The sequence below is a fragment of the Mastigoproctus giganteus genome, chromosome 6 (genome assembly GCF_048544385.1).
Source record: "Mastigoproctus giganteus isolate SK-2022 chromosome 6, ASM4854438v1, whole genome shotgun sequence".
NCBI classification, from domain to species: Eukaryota; Metazoa; Arthropoda; class Arachnida; order Uropygi; family Thelyphonidae; genus Mastigoproctus; species Mastigoproctus giganteus.
Genome location: NC_143580.1, coordinates 187,325,525 through 187,350,898, shown reverse-complemented (window position 1 = coordinate 187,350,898; position 25,374 = coordinate 187,325,525). Strand labels below are relative to the sequence as shown.

At 38.0% G+C, this 25,374-nt stretch overlaps 1 protein-coding gene across 1 annotated transcript in view; it reads left to right on the top strand.

Moving 5' to 3' along the window:
* LOC150084815 (ERO1-like protein beta) overlaps positions 1–25,374 on the top strand; it is a 217,396-nt gene that overhangs the window by 36,760 nt on the left and 155,262 nt on the right. The window contains exon 2 of the mRNA XM_090375563.1: positions 8,093–8,212. Coding sequence (XP_090231689.1) covers positions 8,093–8,212 — 120 coding nt within the window. The remainder of the gene's footprint in view (positions 1–8,092; positions 8,213–25,374) is intronic.

Here is a 25,374-nt window from a genome sequence, read left to right as displayed (position 1 = left end):
AAAAATAATCTCACTAATAAGGCAAAACTGATAAGGAGTTAACAGAAACGGGTAATTATGAGACATTCCTTTAAAACTGGCTATCGATCCGCTCAAAGCCCCTGATGAAGTAGCGGATAGATGACTAGGTAAGGGAATGTTAGTTAGTATTGATTAATATTATTAATTAAAGTTAAATAATTAGAATTATAACTAACTTCTTTAGTTACTATATAATTTGAACACCACCACCACAGACCCCTAGGAATAGGTTAGACTTAAAAAGCTAACCAAATCTCCTGTTCAGGATACACCTAATACCCTATAGAAAATAGACACCAAAATTTAATTAATCTAAGCAATCAAACTAAAATATATCAAGCACGTATAATAGTCCAATTGCCCATGGCAATGACATTAACGTAGCAAGGGACAAATTAAAACAATCAATTAGACACTAACTAAAATAATAAAAACACTATATATATATATATATATATATATATATATATATATATACAGTTGGTCGTCGACTTACGACCGACTTCTGTTCTGACTGACAGGTCGTAAGTCGATCTGGTCGTATGTCGGCCATATATTTATTAACAGTATTTTTTAACCTTTCTAATCTTTTTATCATCTTTATAATTTATTTTTATAATCTTTTAAATTTTTATCATCTTATTTTTCATTTTAAATACAGTAATGTTTTCATCTTTTATTTAGCGATACTGTACATACCTTCGTTTCTACGCCTAGGCTATCTCTCTCTGAGGTTAAATTCAAATGTTCTCTACATTTTAATTGGTTTATTATTCATACTGTTTATAAAAAAACAAAACTACAATCTATAATTATATTGCGCATAATGTGAAAAATAATACTGTACATAATGTACTGTAAATCAATTTTTAATCTTTGCTCGTGCTGGGTTGTGCATCGTCAGGGTCATGTTCTTGGGTTGAGGTAGGAGTTGTTTATTTATAAGAGACATTTATGCAAAGCAAATCTTTTTTTTTAAATGCTTAAACCACCCAGTACTAGCCTGAAAATCTTCTGCTAATCGTCTCCGGCGCGTGATTTTAAACTCTGAAACAAACTTCCAGCCTTTGCTTGCACTGTGTGAAAGACTCATGGGTTTTTTTTTTTTTTTTGTATTAAATCTTCCATCCACACAAACAACAGTTTCTCCATTTCATGGATGGGTTCCTGTCGTTGTTTGGTTAAAATTGTAGACTTAATAGGTGTAGAACCTTTCACAGCGTCCCGAATTCTTTCTTTGTCCTTAAGTATCGTCGATACCGTGGAATGTGATAACTTCAAGTCACGTGCTATCGTATTCACTTTCTTTTCGCCTTCATACTGCTGGATAATTTTCATTTTACACTGTAAATCAATAGTTTTTCTTGACTTCTTAGCTGGCGTATATGTAGATGAAGGCATTTTCCTTTTACTAAACATTTTATGCGTATTTCAGTAGAATTTTAATTAATACACCACACGCAACAGATGCTTGAAAGCGACTGGGTGTATGTGAGAGAGAGCGACTGAGTGTATGTGCCTGGTGCTGTCCTCAGGCCTCCCGTCATCGATGTGCCTCCTCACCTGGGTTATGGGTGTCCTCAGTAGTGACTTCCTTTATTATTATTTTTTTTGTGGTCGTAAGTGCGGCCGGTTGTAAGTCGCATAGGTCGTAAGTCGACGACCAAGTGTATATACATGCATACACACAGGGTGTCTCAAAAATATTGGTACAAACGTTTAGGGGAGGTAGGTAACATCTAAAGGAAATGTGAATCTCATAGGAACCCATAACCGGAAACATCACCGTAAGTCGGTACATGGCGCTGTTCATCAGTTCGCGAGAGGGAAAATTTCTGGTTTACTCATTCAAGCAGGAATCGCCGCACGAAGAGCATGCATCAATATACGAACTGGAGCTGGCAGACATGCACCTAGTTTATGGATTTGCAGCCCCCATGTGGCACAACATCGCTTTGCAATAAATATGTGGGCAGGTATGGTCGGTGACTGCTTAGTCGGCCCATACCTGTTACCATCCTGCACGAACTCTGCTAAATATTGGATCTTTCTTGAACAGGTTCTACCAGGGTTACTTGACGATGTTCCAGCAAATATGAGATGCAACATTTGGTTTCAACATGACGGGGTGCCTGCCCATTATGGAAGGTGTGTTCGTCACCATTTGAACAGGCAAAACGCCTGTTCAAATGGGCGTCGATGGATTGGCCGTGGTGGACTCGTTGCCTGGCACCCATGCTCACCTGATTTATCGAGCCTTGATTTCTTTCTGTGGGGGGCCCTCAAATCTATCATGTATGAATCGCCTGTAGAGACGGAAATGGATCTCGTGGCGAGACTCGTCTGCGCTGCTGCTACTGTTAAAGAAACTCCAGGTGTGTTCGAACATGTCCGCCAATCCATGCTGCGTCGGTGTCACGCATGTATCGTGTCTCATGATGTAACCTTCGAGCATCCATTGTAACATCATGAAATGCATCCATCTCGTACTCCATTGTTAATATTATGTCAAATAAATGTTTGCCACTAATTACTGTCTTGTGTCATTTCTGCTTCTTGTGCCTCTGCTGGTTATGGGTTCCTATGCGATTCGCATTCTTTTAGATGTTACCTACCTCCCCTAAACATTTGTACCAATATTTTTGAGACGCCCTTTATATATATATATATATATATATATATATTAGAGGACTTAGAGGGGAACAGATATCCTGTGTGTTATCAGACACTCAGCCTTAAACACTGATGGATCCAATATTTCTCTATTACAGAAGATTTAGGAGAAGTCTGGTTGGCCTGCCTCCATAAAATCCACTCATGCACACCTTCTCGATGGTAAGCCCTGTTACGTCACTTAGGTGGCAACAAACGTGTAGAGTGGTTCTCTTCAAGACGACTGGTCAGCGTGAAGAGGAAAAGACCAAACCCTCCAGCATATGACAGCACGACAAAATAAATGGCCCTCAGTCCCCAGCAGCTTTCAATTTCCCTCTTACGGCAGCGAGAGGACGAGAGGGAAGCAGAGGGTGCTAAGAATCTCTGGGTATGATCAGGTTGCCATGCACGGAAACTGAACTTGGCCTGTTATAACATAAGGTCACTCATCGGTGAAGACAGCATATTAGAGCTGGAAAAGGAATTAGAAAATGTGAATTGGAATATCATCGGTTTGGCTGAAACAAGAAGAAGAAATGAATCACTTATAAGTTTATCAAGTGGAAGTCTGCTGTACATCAATGGAAACAGTGAAAGGAGTGAAGGTGGAGTTGGGTTCCTGGTCCATAAAGATTTTAAAAACAACATTTTGGAATTCAAAAGTACATCACCAAGGGTGTCAAGACTAATACTCAAGATTTCTAAGAGGTACAAGCTAAAGATTGTAATGATTTATGCACCAACATCGAGCCATGATGATGAAGAGGTTGAAGAAATGTACACCGAAATTGAGTCTTTTGGATGAGCAGAAAACCCACTACACTATTATTATGGGGGACTTCAATGCTAAGAGAAAACAGCGCAGAAAGGGGAACTATAGGAAATTTTGGAATTGGTGAAAGACTTGTAGAATTTGCAGAATCTCAAGGATTGTCAGTAATGAACCCTTTTTTCAAGAAAAGGGTGGACAGGAAGAGTCCAAATGGATTAACTACTAATCAAATCTACTTCATCCTCACTAACAGACGATATATTGTAAATGATGTTACTGTCCTGAATAAGGTAAATGTTGGAAGTGATCACAGAATGGTAAGATGTACACTTGATATAGATGTAGGAAAGGAAAAAACTGACGCGAGTAAATAATACAAAGGTCTTTGAGATAACAGAAGAGGAGAAAAAGCAGTATGTACTGGAACTTAAGAACAAGTTTGAGCTTCTGCAGACTGCTCAGGACCAAGATATCGACGAGGAATATTACAACTTTCTGAAAGTGATAAAGCCCAAAAAACCTATAGGAAAAAAGAAATCCAAAGAAGAAAAAATTAGTCAAGAAACACTTGTCATGATGAACCGAAGATGACAAATGAAAAGCAAGAAAAACACTGAGAGGGAGAAAACAAAAGTAGAACAAGCATTAAGGGAAAACAAAGGATTTAAATTAGCAGCCATGAGCAGTAATACAGAAAGACAAATGATACTGAAACTGAAGAATAGCGATGGTGTACTTATAAACAGCAGAGAAGGCATAATTCAAATAGCAGAAGACTACTATAGAGAATTATACAAGGAGCAGGGGAATAATGCCAGCAGTGGGGTAGATGGATTGCAAAGTAGCAACTGATGAGGTAGAACATGCATTGAAGAAAATGAAGAATCAGAAAGCCCCTGGGGGGAAGATGAAGTTACTGTAGAGTTGTTAAAATTGGGAGGAAGAGACATAACACAAAAACTGGCAAGGCTCTTCACAAAGTGCATTAGAAAAGGTGTGACGCCTAAGCAGTGGAATAATGCAATCATAGTTTTGCTGCATAAGAAAGGAGATAAATTGGAAATTATAGACCAATTAGCTTGTTATCCCACATCTACAAGTTGTTCACAAGGGTCATTACTAACAGATTAGAAAGAATACTTGATGAGAATCAACCGAAAGAGCAAGCTGGCTTTAGGACAGGATTCTCAACTATGGATCACCTTCACGTAATATCACAGCTAATGGAGAAAGCAAATGAATATAAAAAACCATTATGCCTGGCATTTGTGGATTATGAAAAGGCATTTGACTCCATACACCATAAGGCAATATTTCGGGCACTGCAAAGACAAGGTATAGATACCCCACATATTATGATATTTGAAGAAAATATATGAGAGTGCTACCTCCTTTATTAGACTAGACAAAGACAGCAAATTTAAAATTGAGAAAGGAGTTTGACAAGGAGACAGAATATCTCCGAAGCTGTTTACTGCTGCCCTTGAGGAAGCTTTCAGAAGATGAGACTGGTCGCAGAAAGGAGTCAATGTGAACGGAGAGTACCTAAACCATTTACAATTTGCAGATGACATTGTGGTAATAAGCCACGATCCCAAAGAATTAGAGGAAAATCTTAATCAGTTATGCAGAGTTAGTAAGGATTTTGGACTAAAGATGAATATGGCTAAAACAAAAGTAATGATGAACAAGTATGCCACGGAAGGGAAATAATGATTGAAGGAGCAGTAATTGAAAAGGTGGAGTTATATACTTATCTGGGACAAGTTATTAGCTGTAATAATGATAAATGGCTGGAAGTCAAGAGAAGAATAAATTTTGGATGGATAGCATTCAGGAAATATAGTCACATACTGAAGAGCAATATCCCAGTTTGTCTGAAACGTAAAATAATGAATCAATGTATACTCCCCACCATGACTTATGGAAGTGAAACTTGGGCACTCACCAAAAGAATGGAATAGAAGCTGAGAACTACACAGCGAAGAATGGAATGAATTATATTGGGAATCAGACTGTTAGATAAGAAGAGAAACACATGGATTAGGCAGCAAACTCAAGTAAAGGACATTCTTATCAAAACAAAAGAACTAAATGGTCTTGGGCAGGACACATAGCTCAAAGGCATGATGACAGATGGACTAAGGAAATAACAAAATGGTATCCAAGAGGAGCTAGAAGAAAACCTGGAAGTCAAAGGTGGAGATGGATAGATGAAATTCATGAGTTTGTGGGTAGTAAATGGATGGCCAGTGCTCAAAACAGAAGGAACTGGAAAGTTGCTGGAGAGGCCTTCATCCTGCAGTGGATTGAAAATGGCTGATGATGATTATATATATAAGGATTTAAAGAGTTTTTTTTTTTTTTTTTTTTTCACAGATCCCTTGTGTAATGGGTGTGGGGAGAGTCTTAGATAACCCAGCTGACATTGCACATGATTGAATTTGCATCAATATTTACATCAATATTTATTTGCTTTGCATCAATATTTACAGATGAAACGCTTTTCACGGTGAATAAAACTGTGCGAATGAGGCTGGACAGCATGAAATTAGCAATATTGAAATTTAAGATTACTTATTTGAAAAACTTGAGCCCAGTGGTGAGTATTGCATCCTAGAGGTGATGGCATATACCCGGTAATTTTGAGGAAGGTAGCAAGAGATTGCATTGAACCATTTAAGGTTAATCATGAGGGCATCAGTGGATTCTGGAGAGATTCTTTCAGATTTATGGAGTGCCAATATATTGCTGATACATGAAAGGCAGTTCTAAGAGTGACATGAGTAACTACTGATTGGTCAGTATGACCTCAGTGGGCAGAACCATGGAGGGAAAGAGTGCAATACAGGATCATTTAAATAGAAATGGAATTCTGAAGGAAATAACATGGTTTTATAAAGGAAAAGTCATGTTTAACCAACCTGGTTAGTTATTTTGATAGTCACTCATGAGCTAGTTGCAAGAAACAATTTTGACTTTGGTTACTTGGATTTCAACAAATCAATATGATTTATTGAAATCGATGATCCTCCATGAGAGTTTGCTTTATAAGCTCAAACATTTGGAAGTTGCAGGGAAAATCTTTTCATGGATCACAGGATGGCTGCAGAGCAGGAAGCAGATGGTTGTTCTTCAGATTGGGCTAATGTAAGAAGTTGGGTTCCCAAGGATCAACATTGGTACCACTGTCCTTTTTTGATTTTCTTAAATGACATCAACAGATTGATAGTTGCCATGATGTCAAGGTTGGCAGAATAATTAATGATCAGTTCCAGGTTGAGCTTCTTCAGGACAACTTAGGTAGACTTCAGGGGTGGTCAGAAAAGTGGTAGCTATATTTTAATAAAGCAGGATGCAAGTAATAGCAACTTCAAAATAATTTATGCACTTGATGGGAGGGATTGAGCAGAGGGAAAAAGGGATTTAGGAGTTATGATATTGTCAGATATGAAGTTCTCTAGGCAGTTGTAAGCAAGCAGCAAGGAAGGCTCATGCTGTCCTGGTGATGATTTTTCAGACATTTTCAATTTGCTTATGGAGATAGGGAAGTCATAATCTCACTGTATGAGGTGATTAAGACTACGCTTGGAAGGCTGTGTTCAAGTAGAGACTGTGCGTGTGTAAGCGCGCGCGCGCACACACACACACACACACACACACACACAGCACCCTTCTTGAAAGGATCCAAATGTAGGCAGTGCACTTGAACTTGGAAAAAGTGCCCATGAAGAAAGACTGAATATGTAGGCTGCAGAAACTGAAGACTTCGTTGATGTGCATAAGGCTCTGAGAGGGAAGTTTTCACTGTTATAAATGATTCCAGAACTAGGAGCCATAAATTCAAATTACAAGGGGGGGGAAACAAGAAACTTTGATCAATTGAGGAAGTTTTATTTTAGCAAGCAAGTTGTTGATGACTGCAATAAGCTGTCTCCATGAATGGGTCAGGTTGACAGCTTGGGGTAATTCAAAGGTCTGCTGGATAGATGACTGAGGGAGTCAAATATGCAGTTTATTTTATATTATTTATTTTTTATTATTTTTTTTTTTTTTTTTTTTGGCTGGTGCAACAAAAGCTTAGGACTTGCACTATATGGCTAATACCAATTTTACATAAAGAATAACATTTTGTTGGTTGTTATATAGGCAGATTTTGATACACCATATTTTTTATTATTATTATTATTATTATTATTAATAGCCATATGGTGCAAGGAAGCCTGAGGCTTATGCTGCCCCAGGAAAAAAAAAAAGTTCCCGAGTTACCCTGAGAGAGAGAGAGAGAGAGAGAGAGAGAGAGAGAGAGTCAAAAGTAGAAGGGAATCACCAAGAAAGAGAAGAATGATGATATCCAGCTCAGGACCCTGGGTGTGCCAAGCCCATACTCACCAGATGTGAGCCCCCGGGGTTGATGGTTTATCACAAGCATATGCAGAAGAGTCTATAAACTATAGAATCTGTTGTAGATGTTTGTGATAAACCACAGATTTCACTATAAGTTTGTGATATTAGCTCTGTTTTAATACAGCATAATTTGTATTCTCTAAAATCTAATTAAAATTACTCATTTTCATTGCTGATTTTTAAATTTTTACTAATTTGAATAAAAATGTGCTTATTTCTGATTTCTTTCCTGGCAAGCTTGAAGGGAACATTGACGATTGCACTTGTAGCGTGGACACTGTTGATTATTTCAACAATATAAAAGTTTATCCAAGACTTAAAAGTCTTCTACTTAAAGATTACTTTAGATATTTTAAGGTAAGTTTTTAATGAAGATTTCATATGTGAAACATTTTTAATTATATGGACTTAAACAAGTTATGGCTTTTTATAACTATTAGGACTCTTAACTTTTAGGATTTAAAAACATTTTCTTCCAATCAAATATGGTTACATGAATTGTTAATTTATCAATAAATTTGTAAGATGTAAAAAGGGCTCTTTTAATAAATCATATATATGGTGAGCCAAAAGTTGGGTACATATTAAAATATGTACTTTATAAAGTATTATTTAGGGTCATTTTAATTAAACTATTCCTATTTATTGCTGTCTGTAACACTATCTGATGGTCACAATAAAATTTAGTGTATGGATATTCCACCACATAGAGATAAAAATAACATAAAAAAATTTGTTCAAATATTCTCCAAATAGGAACAGAAATGATGCTGTTGCTGGTATGTTTTTCATTTTATGGTCATGCAGGTGGGTTTAAAGGAGATTGGAGAAGGTTACAATGGCAGTAAACAACATGACACTCTTTACAAGATCATGCATGCCTAGCAAAGCTGTTTTTTTTTTTTTTTTTATGTAAACCCCCAAACATGTGAGGTATTAGAACCTATAGTACTTAGTAACGTGCTTGGGTTGGAGATTAAGAAGACAAAAGAAGATATTTGTTGACATTGGACTTGAACTTCTGTAGACTTAGAAGGGTGGTTTTTGAGAAAAAGATAAAGCGTGTTGGCTGTATGATTAGGATTGTCTGGTATTCTTGTAGGTAAATGAACAATCTGTGCAAGGTCATTAGTAATTGCAAAAGCCTCAGCATCTCGACCAGCTAGGTCGGTGTGACAAGAAAACAGAAGCCAACTGGAGTTGTGAACATTAAAATCGCCAAGGAAAAATTACCTCACTGTTAGGAAAGTTGGACTGGAGAAAGTCAAGTTGCAAAGAGAGCTCCAAGTGATTAATCTGTTGTCTCTACCGTTCTCCTTGGGAGAACGGTAGAGACAACAGATGAATTTCTAAGTACACGGTTGAAGTGAGTGGTCCTTTAGGCACCTCAGATCACAACTTGTCGATTGTCTCTTCTCCAATGGAGCTTTATCTCATGGCTATTCCCAACCTCTTATTGTTTGGCATTACAAGAATACAAAATGGGATGACCTGCAAGATTTCTTTTCCTTGGTCAAATTACTGTTTAAAAACTTCATATATGAAGTTTTCTGAGCAATGCAGACAGGCTGCCAGGGCAGGTAATTGGGTTTTGTCAATGATATATAGGAATTTTGCTAGCAGGGAAAAGGAGGTGATTGTCCCCCTGTATAAGGCAATGGTCAGGCCACGCCTTGAGTACTGCGTACAGGTCTGGAGGCCTCATTTTAGGAAGGATGTAGATTTACTTGAGCGTGTATAGAGAAGGGCAACAAGATTGGTGAGGGGAATGAGGGGATCCTCTTACCAAGAGAGGCTTAAGTTCTGCAAATTGCAGTGGCTGGAGACTAGGCACCTGCATGGTGATCTGATTGAGGTGTATAAGCCCTTGAATGGGTTGAACACGCTGAATTCTGATGGGATCGTTTCACTTGTTCAGATTACGAACCTAAGGGGCCATAAATTCAAATTAAGAAAAGACAGATGTAGAATACAGTGCGGAAATTTGCCTTTAGCCAGAGGGTGGTTGATTGCTGGAACAAACTTCCATCTGTCGTTGTGGAAGGTTGACAGGTTAAGTAAATTTAAGGAGGAACTGGACAGGCATTTGGAGGGAATGGTGTTTTTTTTTTTTTTTTTTTTGCTGATGCTGCATATGCTCATACACTTGCTTTCTTGTATCATATGCCACTACTACTACTACTGTTTCACACAATGAGGTAGAGAAATTTTAAGCCAGAGAAGATTGAAGAGAGGAGATTCTAAATTACCAAATCTCTGACTTGGAATGGATATTGACGAGTACCACCTTTTGAGGTGAAAGGAATTGTACAGCAAATAATTTGGGCAACTGATATGAGCAGTAATGGAATCAACCTCTGTTAGAAAAAATATTAGTATTAGTAACGGCCACATGGTGCAAGAAAGCCTATGGCTTATGCTGCACCAGCCAAAAAAAAAAAAAAAAAAAAAAAAGTACATGGGGGGTTTGGCAGACTGCAAGTGAAAATGGACATTATTGAGATTACAATTGAGACCACGTATATTTGTGAAATGAAATAAGAAGTGTTTGGGAGGTTTAGATCTTTTCGCAGATAAGCTTACTCTATTAGTTTGACAATTCATTGTGTATTCAATAGTAAGAAAAGGTGGGGGGGACATGCTGTATGAAGTAATGAAATTTTTGGATATGGTGTACACATTAGCATTAGTAGAGGCATATTAGGCGCCTCCGTAGCCAGGTGGGAAGGAGCAGCAGTGCGTAGCACACGCTTCTTGATTAGACCGGGGTTCGAGCCCGTCACCACCAAATACGGAGGATGCGGAAAGGTCAGGGAATGACCCCCGCATATTCACGGAGCAATATGGCCTTAGTTGCTAATGCTCCTAAAAACCAAATAACAAACAGTAGAGGCATATGATGTAAGAAAGCCAGCTTATGCGGCATCAGCCAAAAAAAAAAACTTCCACTTCACCCCTACGTTCATTTGAGATACCTGTCCAGCTGAGCTTTAAATTTATTTAGGTTATCAAATTCCACGACAAGGGATGGAAGTCTGCTCCACCAACCTACTACCCACTGGCTAAAGACAAATTTCCGCACATCTATCCTACATCTGTCTTTCCTCAATTTGCATTTATGCCCTCTCAGGTGATTATTCTGAGCAAGAGGCAGAATCCCATCAGCATTGAGCATGCTCAAATCATTCAAGGCTTTATACACCTCTATCAGATCACCTCGCTGGTGCCTAGTCTCCAGACAGTGTAATTTGCAAAGCTTAAGCCTTTATTCGTAAGAGCAACCCTCTGCTACGTTCACTAATCTTGTGGCCCTGCTCTATACTCTTCCAGCAGCTCTACATCCTTCTTGAAATGAGGCCTCCACACCTGTATACAGTACTCAAGGTGTGGCCTGACCATTGCCTTATACAAGGGAATAATCACCTCCTTATCCCTGCTAGAAAAATTCCTGTATATCATTGATAGGACACCATGAGCTGCCCGTCGGCACTGCCCAGGGAACTTCATATCTCCCTGCACAATTACCCCCAGGTCCTTTTCATTCTCTACCACTGTCAGTGTAGTACCACAGAGTTGATATGTTGCTCTGGGGTTGCTATTTCCCATATGTAGTTCTTTACATTTGTCAATGTTAAACTTCATTTGCCACCTCTCAGCCCATCTGCTCAACCTTTTCAGATCCTGTTGCAGCAGTATAGCATCAGTAGTGTCCTTAACAACCTGGCCAACCTTTGTATCGTCTGCAAACTTGGACAATAAGCTTGATTTACCATCATCAATATTATTTATAAATACAGAAACAATAATGGACCCAACACTGAACCCTGAGGGACTCCACTAATAACATTAGTCCACAATGAGCAGTGTCCATTGATTACCACTCTGTGTTCTACCCCCTCAACCAACCCTTTATCCGTAGCAGCAGTTTGCCTCCAATGCCACACTGCTCCAATTTGTGCAGCAGTCTTTCATGTGCAATAGTATCAAAAGCATTCTAAGATCCAAGTTATTCACTGCATCCAGTTCTTTTGTGACTTCATCATAGTATCCAATCAAATTGGTCAGACAGGACTTCCCCTTAACAAAACCATGCTGTGTCCGAGCTATAACTGAGGGCTTGTTTAGATGATCCTGCAGTGCTTCTTTAACCAGTGCGTCCATTAATTTTCCTGGAATAGAAGTTAAACTCACAGGTCTATAATTACTTGTGTCAGCCTTTGATGCTACTTTGTGAATTAGGGTCATATTTGCACATCTCCAGTCTATGGCTACCTCTCCTGAGTCCAAGGAAGCTCTCATAATTATGGCTAAGGGTTTGCTTACTTCCTTTGCTGCCTCCTTTAATATAACTGGATAGATCTCATCCACCCCAGGTGCCTTTCTTGTGTTTATCTGCAACAATTTCTCCTTCACTTTACTCTCAGTTATTAGAAGATTATCTAGCTTACTGCCATAGTTGAATACACCTCTGGCGTTCCCCTTGCTGAATAACTCCTCATGTGTGAATGTCGATGCAAAATATTCATTTAGTTTGTTAGCTACCTCAACAGGATCATCAACTGTTGAACCATCAATATCAAGTGGACCAATCTGATTCATCCCCTTCCTTCTAGAATTTCATAAGTAAAGAACTCTGCTGTTTTTCTTTGCATCCCTTGCCAAAGATTTCTCGTAATCTGCCTTCGCCTGCCTAACCTCCTTTGTAACTTGGTTACAGATCAACTTATATCTATCATAGGCTTCTGTGTCAAGTGTTAATTTATATGTAAGCCATGCATTTTTTCTTCTCTGCCATATGCCTCATTAGTTCATCTGACATCCATTTAGGCTTGAACCTTGAACAATATTTCTTAGTTGGTATGTAAAGCCTAGTAGCTTCCAAGATAAGTTCTTTAAATGCTTCCCATTTTGAATTTGTCGTTGGTAACATAATCAGTTGGTCCCACTGTATAGAATTTAAATACTGTCTCAGACCATCGTAGGCACCCTTACGAAAGCAATAACTCTTCCCTTTACCCCTGATGGTAGTTACCTCTTTGAGTAAATCCCACTTCAGCACACTGTGATCACTGCTACCTAGTGGTTCCTCTATCTGCAGGTTCTTAAAGCATATAGAATCACTACTGATAATCAAATCAAGAGTATTACTCCCTCTAGTTACCTCCCGAACCTGCTGATGTAGAAAACAATCATCCAATAAATCCACAAAAGCCTTGCTAGTGTGTGAGTGACCAACCCACAAATTCCAGTCAATATCTGGGAAATTAAAATCCCCCATTATAAGCCTCTGATTTACTGGCCCACTCTATTTCCCTGTACCGTTTCTTATTATACTCATCAGAGTCATTAGGCCTATAGCACACTCCTACTCTCAATTTTGATCTCCCAATGCTTATGTCACACCAAACTGACTCGACACTGCACTATCTAGCGATGTCAACTGGCTTCACTTCCTTGGATTTTATGTGTTTCTTAACTAATAGCATAACTCCTCCTCCCTTCCTATCCTTTCTATAGATGTTGTATTCCCCAAATTCCAGTTCTGCATTCCTTATAACTGTGTGACATCACGTCTCTGATATCCCAACAATATCCGCCTTTGATGCTTTGAACAATACCTCAATTTCATCAAATTTATTTACCAAACTCCTAGCATTGGTGTACATGCAAGTATACATGCACCTTTTCTTTTTCTTAGCTACCCTGACACAACCCATGTGTTTACTTGTACCGCAATGACTCCCAGCAATCTCTGAAATATCCTGCATCTTGTTTTCCAGGCTTCTGCTCATTCCAATAGAAGCAGTGCAAGAATCACTTTCACCTCTGCTGTTGCTACTGTTAATCTATTAGTCCTTGTATCTCCCCTAAGCTAGCAGTTTTCCGACCCACCTAACACTGCCTAAATAGCATTAGCAAATATTCTTGCACCCTTTCTATTTAAGTGTATCCCATCCCTGTAGAAGCAGTCCCTTCTGTTAACAAGTACAGATCAATCTGAAAAATATTCTACCCCTTGAGCCTTGCACAATCTTTCCAGGGCCGAATTGATCGACAAGGCTCATCATATACTCCCTCCTATCGTGTCTGGGCAGAATTGCAGACACTTTCAAATTCAACTCTAATTACGGCTTTGTTTCAACAGTGACCTGTACTTGTTAAGTAATTCTGCCAGTCTGATACTCTTAATATCATTAGTGCCAATGTCTACAACTATATCACCTTTTGTGCACTTAAAAGATGATATCCGCTCTACGACGTCATCAACCTTTGCCCCTGGCTGGCATACCCTGGTGCTGTTCCACCTATCCTTTTTACAAAGCATGTTCCCGGTTTCCCTGATAATAGAGTCACATGATAAGACTATACTCAGGGCGCCTCCATAGCCAGGTGGGCAGGAGCAGCAGTGCGTAGCACACACTTCTTGATTTGCCCGGGGTTCGAGCCCGTGACCACCAAATACTGAGGATGTGGAAAGGTCAGGGAATGACCACTGCATATCCCTGGAGCAATATGGCTTTAGTTGCTAATGCTCCTAAAAACCAACCAACCAAACAAACAAACAAACTATACCCAGATCCTCGACAATGCCCCCCCCCCACATACACACTACTCAGACTCTCTCCTCTCACTATCGGGCAGAGTAGAGGTAGCAAAATTATACAATAGTTGATCAGGAAGCCTCCTAAAGAGTTACCAATAGGTTTGGTCTGGTGTACTAACTAGTGGCCGGCCTGCGAATACCGTTTTAGAGCTGTACCTGGGTCATGACGAACGTCATGAACTCAAATGTCATCAGTCATACTGTATGAAAGAGTAGAAAATGGGGAAGGGTTGACAGGAACTTATCTCTGCAGTCTAAACATGGATCCACCACTTCAAGCCTCCAATAAGCAAAGTGGTGATATTGCACTGGTTGATGAGAGTCATCTACCACCTAGTATTGCCTGGTAACACAGAGGGGCAGCATTCGTCCATGTGGTGTGGACGCCACACCTTGACCCCTGCTTAAGTTGGCTCACACCTGGGTTGTCACTGTTAGTAAGCCTGGGTACCATCATGAAGGTGCAAACACACTGGTAAAAGGGTTATAAAAATTAACTAATAATAAACAAAGTTAAAATTAAATACAAATTAAGAATTGCCAACAAAAGAAGCCACATCTTCCAAAATTTCTTAGAATTAGTTTACTGTCTTACAGTATATTGTGTGTTTCGTACTAAATTATTTTTTCATTCTCAAAAACCATTATTATATATAGGTACTTAATAATAATTTTATATTATTATGCAATATTGCTTATAAAAATATAGTACTGGAAATATTTTATAATAAAAATTCAAAACTATTATGTGATTTCAGAGAATATAGGCTTAGTGGTTCGCGATAAAAATATTATGTTGAAAGCGGTTTGCGAGTCAAAAAAGGTTGGGAACTGCTGGTGTAGTTCATGGACAAAGGCAAAAAGCTATCAGTGAAACTTGCAATCACTGTAGAGGATTTAGCACAATAAAACAGTCATAGGGTGGCATTGGTGTTACCTGTATTTCATACAAATTGGACTTCTGCTTGCACAGTATTGAAGGTGTTTTGTATTATTTATTACAGAAGGTGTTTTGGTATTATTTGTACAAAGTTCACATGTTGCAAGATCTTAAAGTTGGCAATGCATGGAATGTGAAGACATTTGCCAACACATTCATGGCACACATACAGGTGGATGATCAGTGGCCGTGCAACGTCCTCTTGAAGACAAGGCCCACTTCACTTTGAATGAGTGTGAATACCCATGACTTCTGTATCTGGGCATTGGAAAACTCCTGTGCAATACTTGTATTTCTGTTATATTTTCCTAAAGTAACAATTTGTCATGATTTCACAATTTTATTGAGCCATTCTTCTTCTTTGAGGGCTGGTCAACCTGGAGGGCCTATCACTGGCTTTGTTACAGAGCAGAGACATTAGAACATACTGGAAACATTTTGTCAGTCCTCTCCTTTAACAGTGGGGGATTGCTGATGTTGAAATAAATGATGTTCATTCAGGAAATTTGTTGCAGAGGTCTTCTACAGACCAAGTGATAGAATGATCAGCTGATTATGTCCACCCCAATTGCCAAAAATTATTTTTCTGATTTCTGGTTATGTGATGCAAAAAATTTTTCGTGTGGAATAATGGTTTAACATAGGCTCATGGTGCACCATACCTAAAGAGCGTGTGGTGTATTGTGATATTATCCATAGCTTTGCTGACCTAAAAGGCCAGCTTCGTTCTCCATATGGTTGCCATCATTCCTAATGTGTTATGATTAGCCATTGAAAACAGTGACTTGCATGGAGCCCATTGTCTGCCAGTGGCATGTGCACTCGCACACACAACAGATTTTGTAATGATGATGTAATTTTTTTCTGTTCTCTGTACAATATATATATACTAAATTACACATCAATCTGACCATTAGATAGCACTCCAGACCACTCTGAATAAGGATACTTTAATTATTATGAACCTGTGTTTAGAAAGCAATTTTTTCTTTGCTTCTTTGTTACAGGAAGAAGTAAAGTTATAGTTAAAATAACAACCCAAGATAGGATTCTTGCAGTAAAACTTTATTACAAATGTTGAAGTGTGATGTTTATCTGATGAGAATAGCTTGCAGATTGTGATGCCAACCTTGAAACATGCAGTCTGATTAAGAATTTTAAGGAGACAAGTGTTGATAATCACTTCTGATTTGAAAGACAGAAGATAATGTTACATATGTTAAAAAAGCTGTGCAGCCCCCCCACTCAAGTTTACATTGACTTTCAAGAGATTTGGAGTACAAAGTTTACATTCCAAAATTCCATCATACACTTAATGAAGATGATTCAGATAAGGATTGAATTTGCAGAAAGTTTCTCCAGATGCACAAAAATAATAAATTTGTGCCTAGTGAAATCTCGTGGTCTGATAAGGCCATTTTCAAAATCAGTAGATATGGTAACTGACAGTTGAAAGCTAATATCCAGTTTTGAAGGAATTAAACTCGTGTCATTGGAACTGGAATTTTCTCCAAGGGGATATTTATACTATGTTTATTCATATTAGTAGTGTCACAAGATATTTCTTATTCTAAGATTGAAGACGGATATCTTTTACATGTAGGATAATACTCCTGCACATTATAAAGCGGTAATGAATGAAAAATTTATCAAAAATGTTCATTTTGAATGTTTGCAAAATGGCCAAAAAGGACTGTTTTTGTGTTGAGGGTAAAAGTTATTTTTAAATTTTATTTTGTATAAACAAACCCAAAATCATTCTGAGTTTGTTTATAAAAAATTAAATTTGTCTAATAATTTATCTAATTCTTCCTTAAATTTATTCAAACTACCTACTTTCACAACACCAGATAGAAGTTTGTTCCAGTGATCAACTGTTTCTATACGTTTTCTGAGAACTAAAAATAAAAGTGTACTCTGACTTGATGCACCTCGTGTATCTCATACATTTTATAACAAATCATATGTTCTGGTTATGTAACATAATGTCAAATTGTTAAGTAATATTTGCTGTCAGTTATCATGTAATTGGACTTGGATATGGTTTTAAAGTGGTTTTTTGCTTTGTTAACAATATAGTTATTTTCAAGAAGCTTTCTGAATAACCCTATGAATATTTTCATTTATATATCAACTTGTGTTGCACATAAATGTTGAACATAGATGTGGCTTCACATTTAAACTATTACTGCATCATTGTTTAAACATGAAGCCATTTTTATCATTAGTCAGGATGACAGTACAAGGTCTTGGTAGAGCCAAGACTTATTCAATATATCTTTGAAAGTGGAGAAATCTTTTTTATTAGGTAAAAAAGATAATTTGCATTATAGTTAATGTCAACAACAACATTTCATTGAAAATGTGGCTAATGCAATCGACTCTGATCCTTTCAACAGAAAAAGTCTTAAGGAATTTACTGTTATAAAAATTATGATAACATTGAAAATTACTATGAAATATATTGTTGGATATATTTCACACAATAAAATGTAGAAAAATTGATTACCAAAATTCAAGTTTCTTGCATTAACCGAATATCTGTACAGTATGTGGGATGATTATTTGTACAAATTTTTCTGTATATAATTTGCAATACATTAAGAGTGAATTGCACAGCATTTCTCAATCTTTTTTAATGTCTCTTTAAACTTCAAGAAATTTCTTACTATATGTATTTTACCTATATGTATTAAACATATACACTCTCCATCAAAACATTTATATGTAGGTGGGAAATTTTGGGTAAATGATAAAAAAAATTATTTACCTATGTATTAAACATATACACTCTCCATTAAAACATAACCACCCACACGTTTTAGCAGTTGATTGTTCTCTGCCTAGTGGCATACATGTTACAGTGAGAACCAGTAAATGTAATACTGTAGGTTAGTGGCATGTGGACCATATGAAGGAAGTACTTGATTGATATCAGCAGTGCATAGCACACGCTTCTTGATTAGACCGGGGTTCGAGCCCGTCACCACCAAATACGGAAGATGCGGAAAGGTCAAGGAATGACCACCGCATATTCCCGGAGCAATATGGCCTTAGTTGCTAATGCTCCTAAAAACCAAATAACAAACAAACTTGATTGATATATGGCACAAGATATGATCCAGCGAAATTCAAAAAAGGGATGCTTGTTGGATACCGAAACAGCAAATTTTGTGTGCTGTTCACAGAGCAGCAGTCACTGGGCCAGTGGTGGGCACTCATGGCACATCAGTGGTCATGTTGAACATGGGCTGCTCCACCTTATGCGATCTGATAGATGGAAAATGGTGGAACAGCTGATTATGGACTTTAACCAGGGAGGGTGACCAACAGTGTTTCCAAGACCACAATCCAACAAATCTGCCTTTGTATGGGCCACTGGAGTAGGTGCCTGGTCAAGGTATCAATGCTTGCAGCCACCCATTGCCAATGATGGCTAAAGTTTACATCTGTATGGTATCATTGGACTTTGACAACTGGAAAAAGTTGCATTTTCTGATGAATCATATTTCCTACTATACCACATGGAGAGTAGATGGAGGGTATAGTGACAAACTGCAGAGAAGAATCACTAAGATGTCCTGGTCCAAGAAAATCAGGCAAGAGGCAGTGATGGTGTTTTGGCCTGGGCATGTTTTCCTTGGAATCTCTTGGAGCCCTCTTATTCCTAGCCTATACTCTGAATGCTTAAAAAAATACTTATCCATTGTGGCTGATAAAGTGTACCAGCATGTTAGCAAAAGTACTAGTGGTGAGAATATTCCTGACCTTATCATTGCTAATGATTCAGAAGACATTACCAGGCTTAGTGTACAGGAGCAATTGTCAGGAAGTGATCCTGCAACCATCAGTTGGAAGATGAAGAAAGATGTTGCTGTAGTTAAAGTTAAAGGCGCTGGCTTTAACTTTAACTTTTTTTGACAGTTTAAGGTGCGGCATCTCTGAATAGATTGCCGAATGATGGCAAATATATTTGAATTATGGAATATTTTTATTAAAGTAAAAATCACAAAAGCTGTGAACTCGTACATACCTTCAAGAAAATATTGCAGGAGGAGGATGCCGAAGTGGATGACTGCAGAACTGCCTGGTCTAATAGAGCAGAAAAAATATAGCATGGGACAGTTAAATTGATGGAAAGTACTGAAGCCTACAACAGGTACAAATTGATCTGTAATAGTACCACAAATAAGGTCAGGGAGGTGAAGGTTGTATATGAGAAAGCATTGACTAAGAGAGTAAAGAATGGAGACAATTTTTCATGTATATGAATAAAAGGAAGAAAAAAGCAAATTGGATTGGACCCTTGCAAAGTGGGTGTGGGAAAGTCTCAGACAACCCAGCTGACATTGCAGATGAATTGAACAGGTACTTTGCATCTGTTTTTACTGAGGAAAGACCCTTTATGCTGAGAAGAGGCTGTGCAAGTGAGGCTGAGCTATATGAAATTAGCAATATCGTAATCACAGCCATAAAACCATTAAACAATCAATCAGTTGTAATCAGATGATTGTTTACTAGAAAAACTTTTGAGTATAAAGGCAAGCAAGGCTCCCAGAGTTGATGGCATACTCCCTGTAGTTTTGAGGGAGAGCACGAGGGAGTGTATTGAACCATTGAGATTAATTATGCAGACATATTTGGACTCTGGAGATTCCTTTGGATTGTAGAAGTGCCAGTGCATCATCAATACATAAAAGCAGTTCTAAGAGTGAAGTTAGTAACTGCAGACCAGTTAGTCTGGCTTCAGTGGTAGGAAAAATCTTAGAGGCAATGATTAAGAGTGCAGTCCAGGAACATTTAGATATGGCATTCTGAATGACACACAAAACATGGCTTTGTTAAGGGTAAATCATTCTTAAGTAACTTGGTGGGCTATTTTGACATAGCTTATTTGGATTTTAGCAAAGCATTTGACTTGGTCCCTCATGAGAGGTTGCTGTATAGGCTTGAACAGGTTGGGATTGTTGGGTGGCTGCAGGGCAGAAGGCAGGGAGTTGTGATTAATGAATATTCTTTGGATCCATGTAACGTGAGTGGGGTTCCTCAAGGATCTGTTCTGGTACCACTTTTGTTCCTCATTTTCATAAATGACATTGAAAGGATAGAAGGTGTGATGTCAAAATTTGCAGATGATGCAAAGATTGGCAGAGTTGTTAATGATCAATGCCAAGCAGTGCTCCTTCAGGATGACTTGAACAGACTTCAAAGATGGTCAGAGAAGTGGCAGCTATGTTTTAATGCTGCTAAATGCAAGGTCTTACACTTGGGGAATAGCAACCCATAAATAAACTATACACTTGGTGGGGTTGAATTAAAAACATTGGAGGAGGAGGAAAGGGATTTATGAGTTACAGTTCAGGCAGATATGTTTTCTGCACAGTGTAAATAGGCAGCCAGGAAAGCCCATGGTGTCCTATCAATCATTTATCAAACACTATCCTGTAGAGATAGTGGGGTCATAATCCCACTGTTTAAGGCAATTATAAGACCACATTTGGAGTACTATATTCAAGTATGGAGACCTCATCTGAAAAAAGACAGAGCTTCTTGAAAGAGTCCAAAGGCAGGCAACTCGAATGGTGAGATTGGTAGAAGGATGATTTTATGAGGAAAGACTCCAATTATGGGCACTACAGAGCTTGGCAACCAGGCACCTCAGGGGTGATCTGATTGAGGTTTATAAGGCTTTGGGAGGAGTAGTAAAATGAATGAAGATGGAATTCTCACTGTTTTAAACAATTCCAGAAGTAGGTGCCATAAATTGAAATTACTGGGCTTGATGTTTAGATTACATTATAGGAAGTTTTTTTCTTTTAGCCAGCAAGTCATTGATAGCTGGAACAAGTTGTACTGACAGTTAGTTGAGGTTGACAGTTTGAGTAAATTCCAAAGGTTTACTGGATACTTACCTGTGTGATGAGGGAAGCATATAATTTGTGTTTTCTTATTTATGGTGTTTTTTTTTTTCTGTCAGTGCAGCAAAAGCCTGTGGCTTCCTCGCGCTATGTGGCTAATTCTATTATTTACTATTACCTCTTCATGGTGACTGTGTTCCTTGATGATACAGGAGGGTTCGAGCCCGTCACCACCAAATACGGAGGATGCGGAAAGGTCAGGGAATGACCACCACATATCCCGGAGCAATATGGCCTTAGTTGCTAATGCTCCTAAAAACCAAATAACAAACAGATACAGGAGTATTCCAGCAGTATAATGTGTTCTGCCACGTTTGTGATATTTTTCAAGAGTACAGGAACTCCCCGACTTACGTAATATAATTATTAACGTAAAAAAAAAAAACACATTGTGTTTTGTTTTTTTTGTCATTCGTTCGAAGTCCTTGGAATTTGAAAATTTCGCTATATTACTAAGCTATTTATCTCTTTAAAAGGTCATATTTATAATGGAAATTGCACTGCACTTTCATCGTTATTATATGTTCCCATTATAAGAATCAATTTTGAACCCCTTTGTCACTACCACAAAACAATAATACCAATTTGCACTTTCTGGTTTATTGGGGTTTTCTGTTAGTGCATCTAATTATAAATGGGTAGTAAAGTCTATCTTATTGCATTTGTGATAATACTGGTAACTGCAATTGTGTGGATTTTTACGCTGTTATGGTGAAATGTGTTCTCCTTCACTGAAATCTTCAATAATATAAAAAACCAATTTTCAGAAACTTCTCTTCATTCCTATTTATGTATTATAATGATGAAGGGAAAGCGACCAGCAAAAGTGCAAGTGGTGGTAGTGCCAAGAAACAAAACAAAATTGATTTAGGGATGAAAATGATTAAGTATGAAGCAGGACAAAGTTTGTCATCTATTGCAAGGGAATCAGGTCTCGCTGCTTCAACTGTGAATACTATTTTAAAGGACAGTGCGCATGTATAAGAGAACAAGTCAAAGGATCAACGCACTTAAGACCAACAGTGATCACAAAACAGCATTCAAGTGGTATATTGAAGATGGAACAGCTGTTAATAATATGGATGGAAAATCAGATTCAGAAGAAAGTGCCCCTGAGTCTAATTACCATTCAAGCAAAAGCAACAAGTATTTATTAAGATATTAAGGAAAAGTATGGCGAACCCCAACCTAAGTTCGTGGTAAGCAGTGGATGGTTTAATAGGTTCAAGCATCGCGCTGGTTTCCACAATGATAAAGTATGCGGTGAGGTCGCCAGTGCCGATTCTGCAGCTGCAGAGAAATTGTGATGTGTTCAAAAAAAAATTATTGATTAAGGCGGCTATTCAACACAGCAAATTTTTAACGTTGATGAGACTGCTCTGTATTGGGGAAAAAAATGCTGGATAGAACATACATTGCCAGGGGCTAATGCAGTGGGCGATTACAGATTAAAATCACCACTTGTGTACCATTCTGGAAATCCTTGTGCATTTAAGGGCATCAATAAAGCCACCATACCCATGCATTTCCAATCGAACCAGAGAGCATGGATAACAATATCTCTCTTTGAGGATTGGTTTAAATGCTGCTTCATTTCTGAGGTTGAAAAATTTTGTAAAGACAACGACATTCCTTTCAAGATTTTGTTTCTATTAGATAATGCTGTTGGACATCCTACGCATCTAGATGATTTCAATTCGAACGTGAAAGTCATGTTTCTACTGCCAAATACTTCACTCATCCGACTTATGGATCAGGGTGTTATTTCCAATTTAAAAGCATACTATTTACGCACAACATTTGCTCAAGCATTGTCTGCAGTAGACTATGAGAAAAATTTTACGTTAAGAGACTTTTGGAAATCTTACAGTATTTATCGTTGCATCTTAAACATTAATAAGGCCTGGGCAGAAATTACTAAAGTTTTTTTAAATGGTGCATGGAAGAAAATATGCCCACAGCATGTAAAAGGCTTTGAATAATTTGAAAAAGATTAATCATATGAAGAGGTTACATATAAGATTGTAAAGGTTGCAGAGCTGCTTCAGTTGGAGGTTGATGCCATACTTTATCTTTGGCATCAACCTCCAAGAGTTAATAGAGGAAGAAGAGAAGGAATTATCTAACGAAGAACTTATTGACTTGCAGGCACTGATAGTGAAAGAAGAAAATGCTGACGAAGCTCAAGATGAACCAAATGAGTAGCTGAGATGATTCACAACCAGAGAGATGGCAATGGCATTTCATGAAATTGCATCAGCAATGGCAAGGTTTAAAAAGATGGATCCTGACAGCAAATGATTCTTAAAAGTTAACAGAGGGGTGAATGATATGCTTGCTTGCTACAAAGAAATCTATGACGAAAAGAAAAAAGCCACAGTTCGGTCATCCATTAATGTTCTTTTATAAGGTTGAGCGGCTGACCCCTTCTAAATCTCCACAGTCCTCAACCTCCACAGTGGCGTACTTATCAACTGATGACATTGATTCTGGAAACGATGCTCGAGAGGTAAAACTTACTGATGTTATGCCTGTCTCCTCTCTTTTTTTTTTGTAATTTTATAATTTTGAATTTTTTTTAAATTGCACGCTTTTGTAATTTTTCCTGTGCATGAGATAAAAAATTGAATAAATACAATAAATAATTCTATTTACATGTTTGTCGATCATTTCTTTTTTGATTCAATTAATTCAGCAGGCACAGTTGAGAGTGCTGCGCAAGCTTGGGGGAAATTCCGACTTACGTAGAGTTCCGCGGAATGCAAACATTACGTAAGACTGGTAGTTCCTGTACTTTGTTGAACACTAAAGTGATTTCTATGTTCTACCTTGGCCACTGAATTTGTCGGATATAAATTGCATATCCTGATCTACAGAAAGCAGGCCTGGAGACATGGAACAATATACCTCCTACAATGTTCAGAGCCCTTATAGAAGCCATGCCTCACTGTGTGGCAGTTGTACTGGCAGCAAGAGGACGACATATCCACTATTAAGTAGATGGCCATAATGTTTTGATGGCAGTGTATATACACATGTATATTAAAATATTTTAAGTATCTTAAAACTTGTTTGATCCACTTCAAATTTCTTCATGGCCCAGTGATGGAGAAACACTGGATTAAAACTTCATACTATTGTAATTTTGAGCGAATAAATAAATATGCAAGTTTTAAATTGAACCATTTAATACATACTAAGTGAATCATCATTAAATGCTTACTTCATATTTAAATATGTTGCTAATGTAAGATTATTTTATTGTACTAGTAGGGCATAACCTCATTGTGTGCATATGAGTGGGCAGACTAAATTTGCTATTTGGTGTGTTGATCTTACATTGTGTAAGTACTCCACTAAAAGTTACCTTCATATTGCGCTACTCTAAATAAATTTTAAAAAAATGCTACTCCAATGGAGAAATATATTGCTGTTTTCTTAATTTTCGGTGTTTCCTCCATTTTGATGGACAAGTTCCTAAGGTGTATATCAATTTTTGCTCAATGTTCAATTTTTCAATACAGTTGAACAACCATCTCTTAATTCCATGAGTGTAGCAGGTTTCCTGCAGAACTTATCTTTCAAAAACCCCATAAGAAAAAGTTACATGGGTTCTAGGTCTCAGAGGTGGCCAAAAATACTAACATTTGTGACAATCAGGATGTAGAATGACAATATGTACTATGGCCGAAAACAGTGTGCAATAAAATTGGACATTACATTAGCAGTGTTTGGTGTAGTACTGTCTTGCATAATCCATTGGGTGTCTATGGGAAGCTGAGGTAGAAAGTCATTCTGGAGCACATGCAGGTACCAGTATGAGTTTACAGTTTTGTTTAAGAAGGGTCCACTTAAACATTTACTTCACAGGTCTACCCACATGGTCACTTGTGGGTAGACCTGTCAACTCACAGAACCTCCTTGCCGTTACTCCTCCCTGGGTAACAGCAGGGAGGTTCTGTTACCCAAACAATACATTGTGCTTTTTCAATCCTGCCCAATTGAAAATAAGCTTCATCAGAAAACCAGATGCAGCACTGTATGACAGTGCATTGTT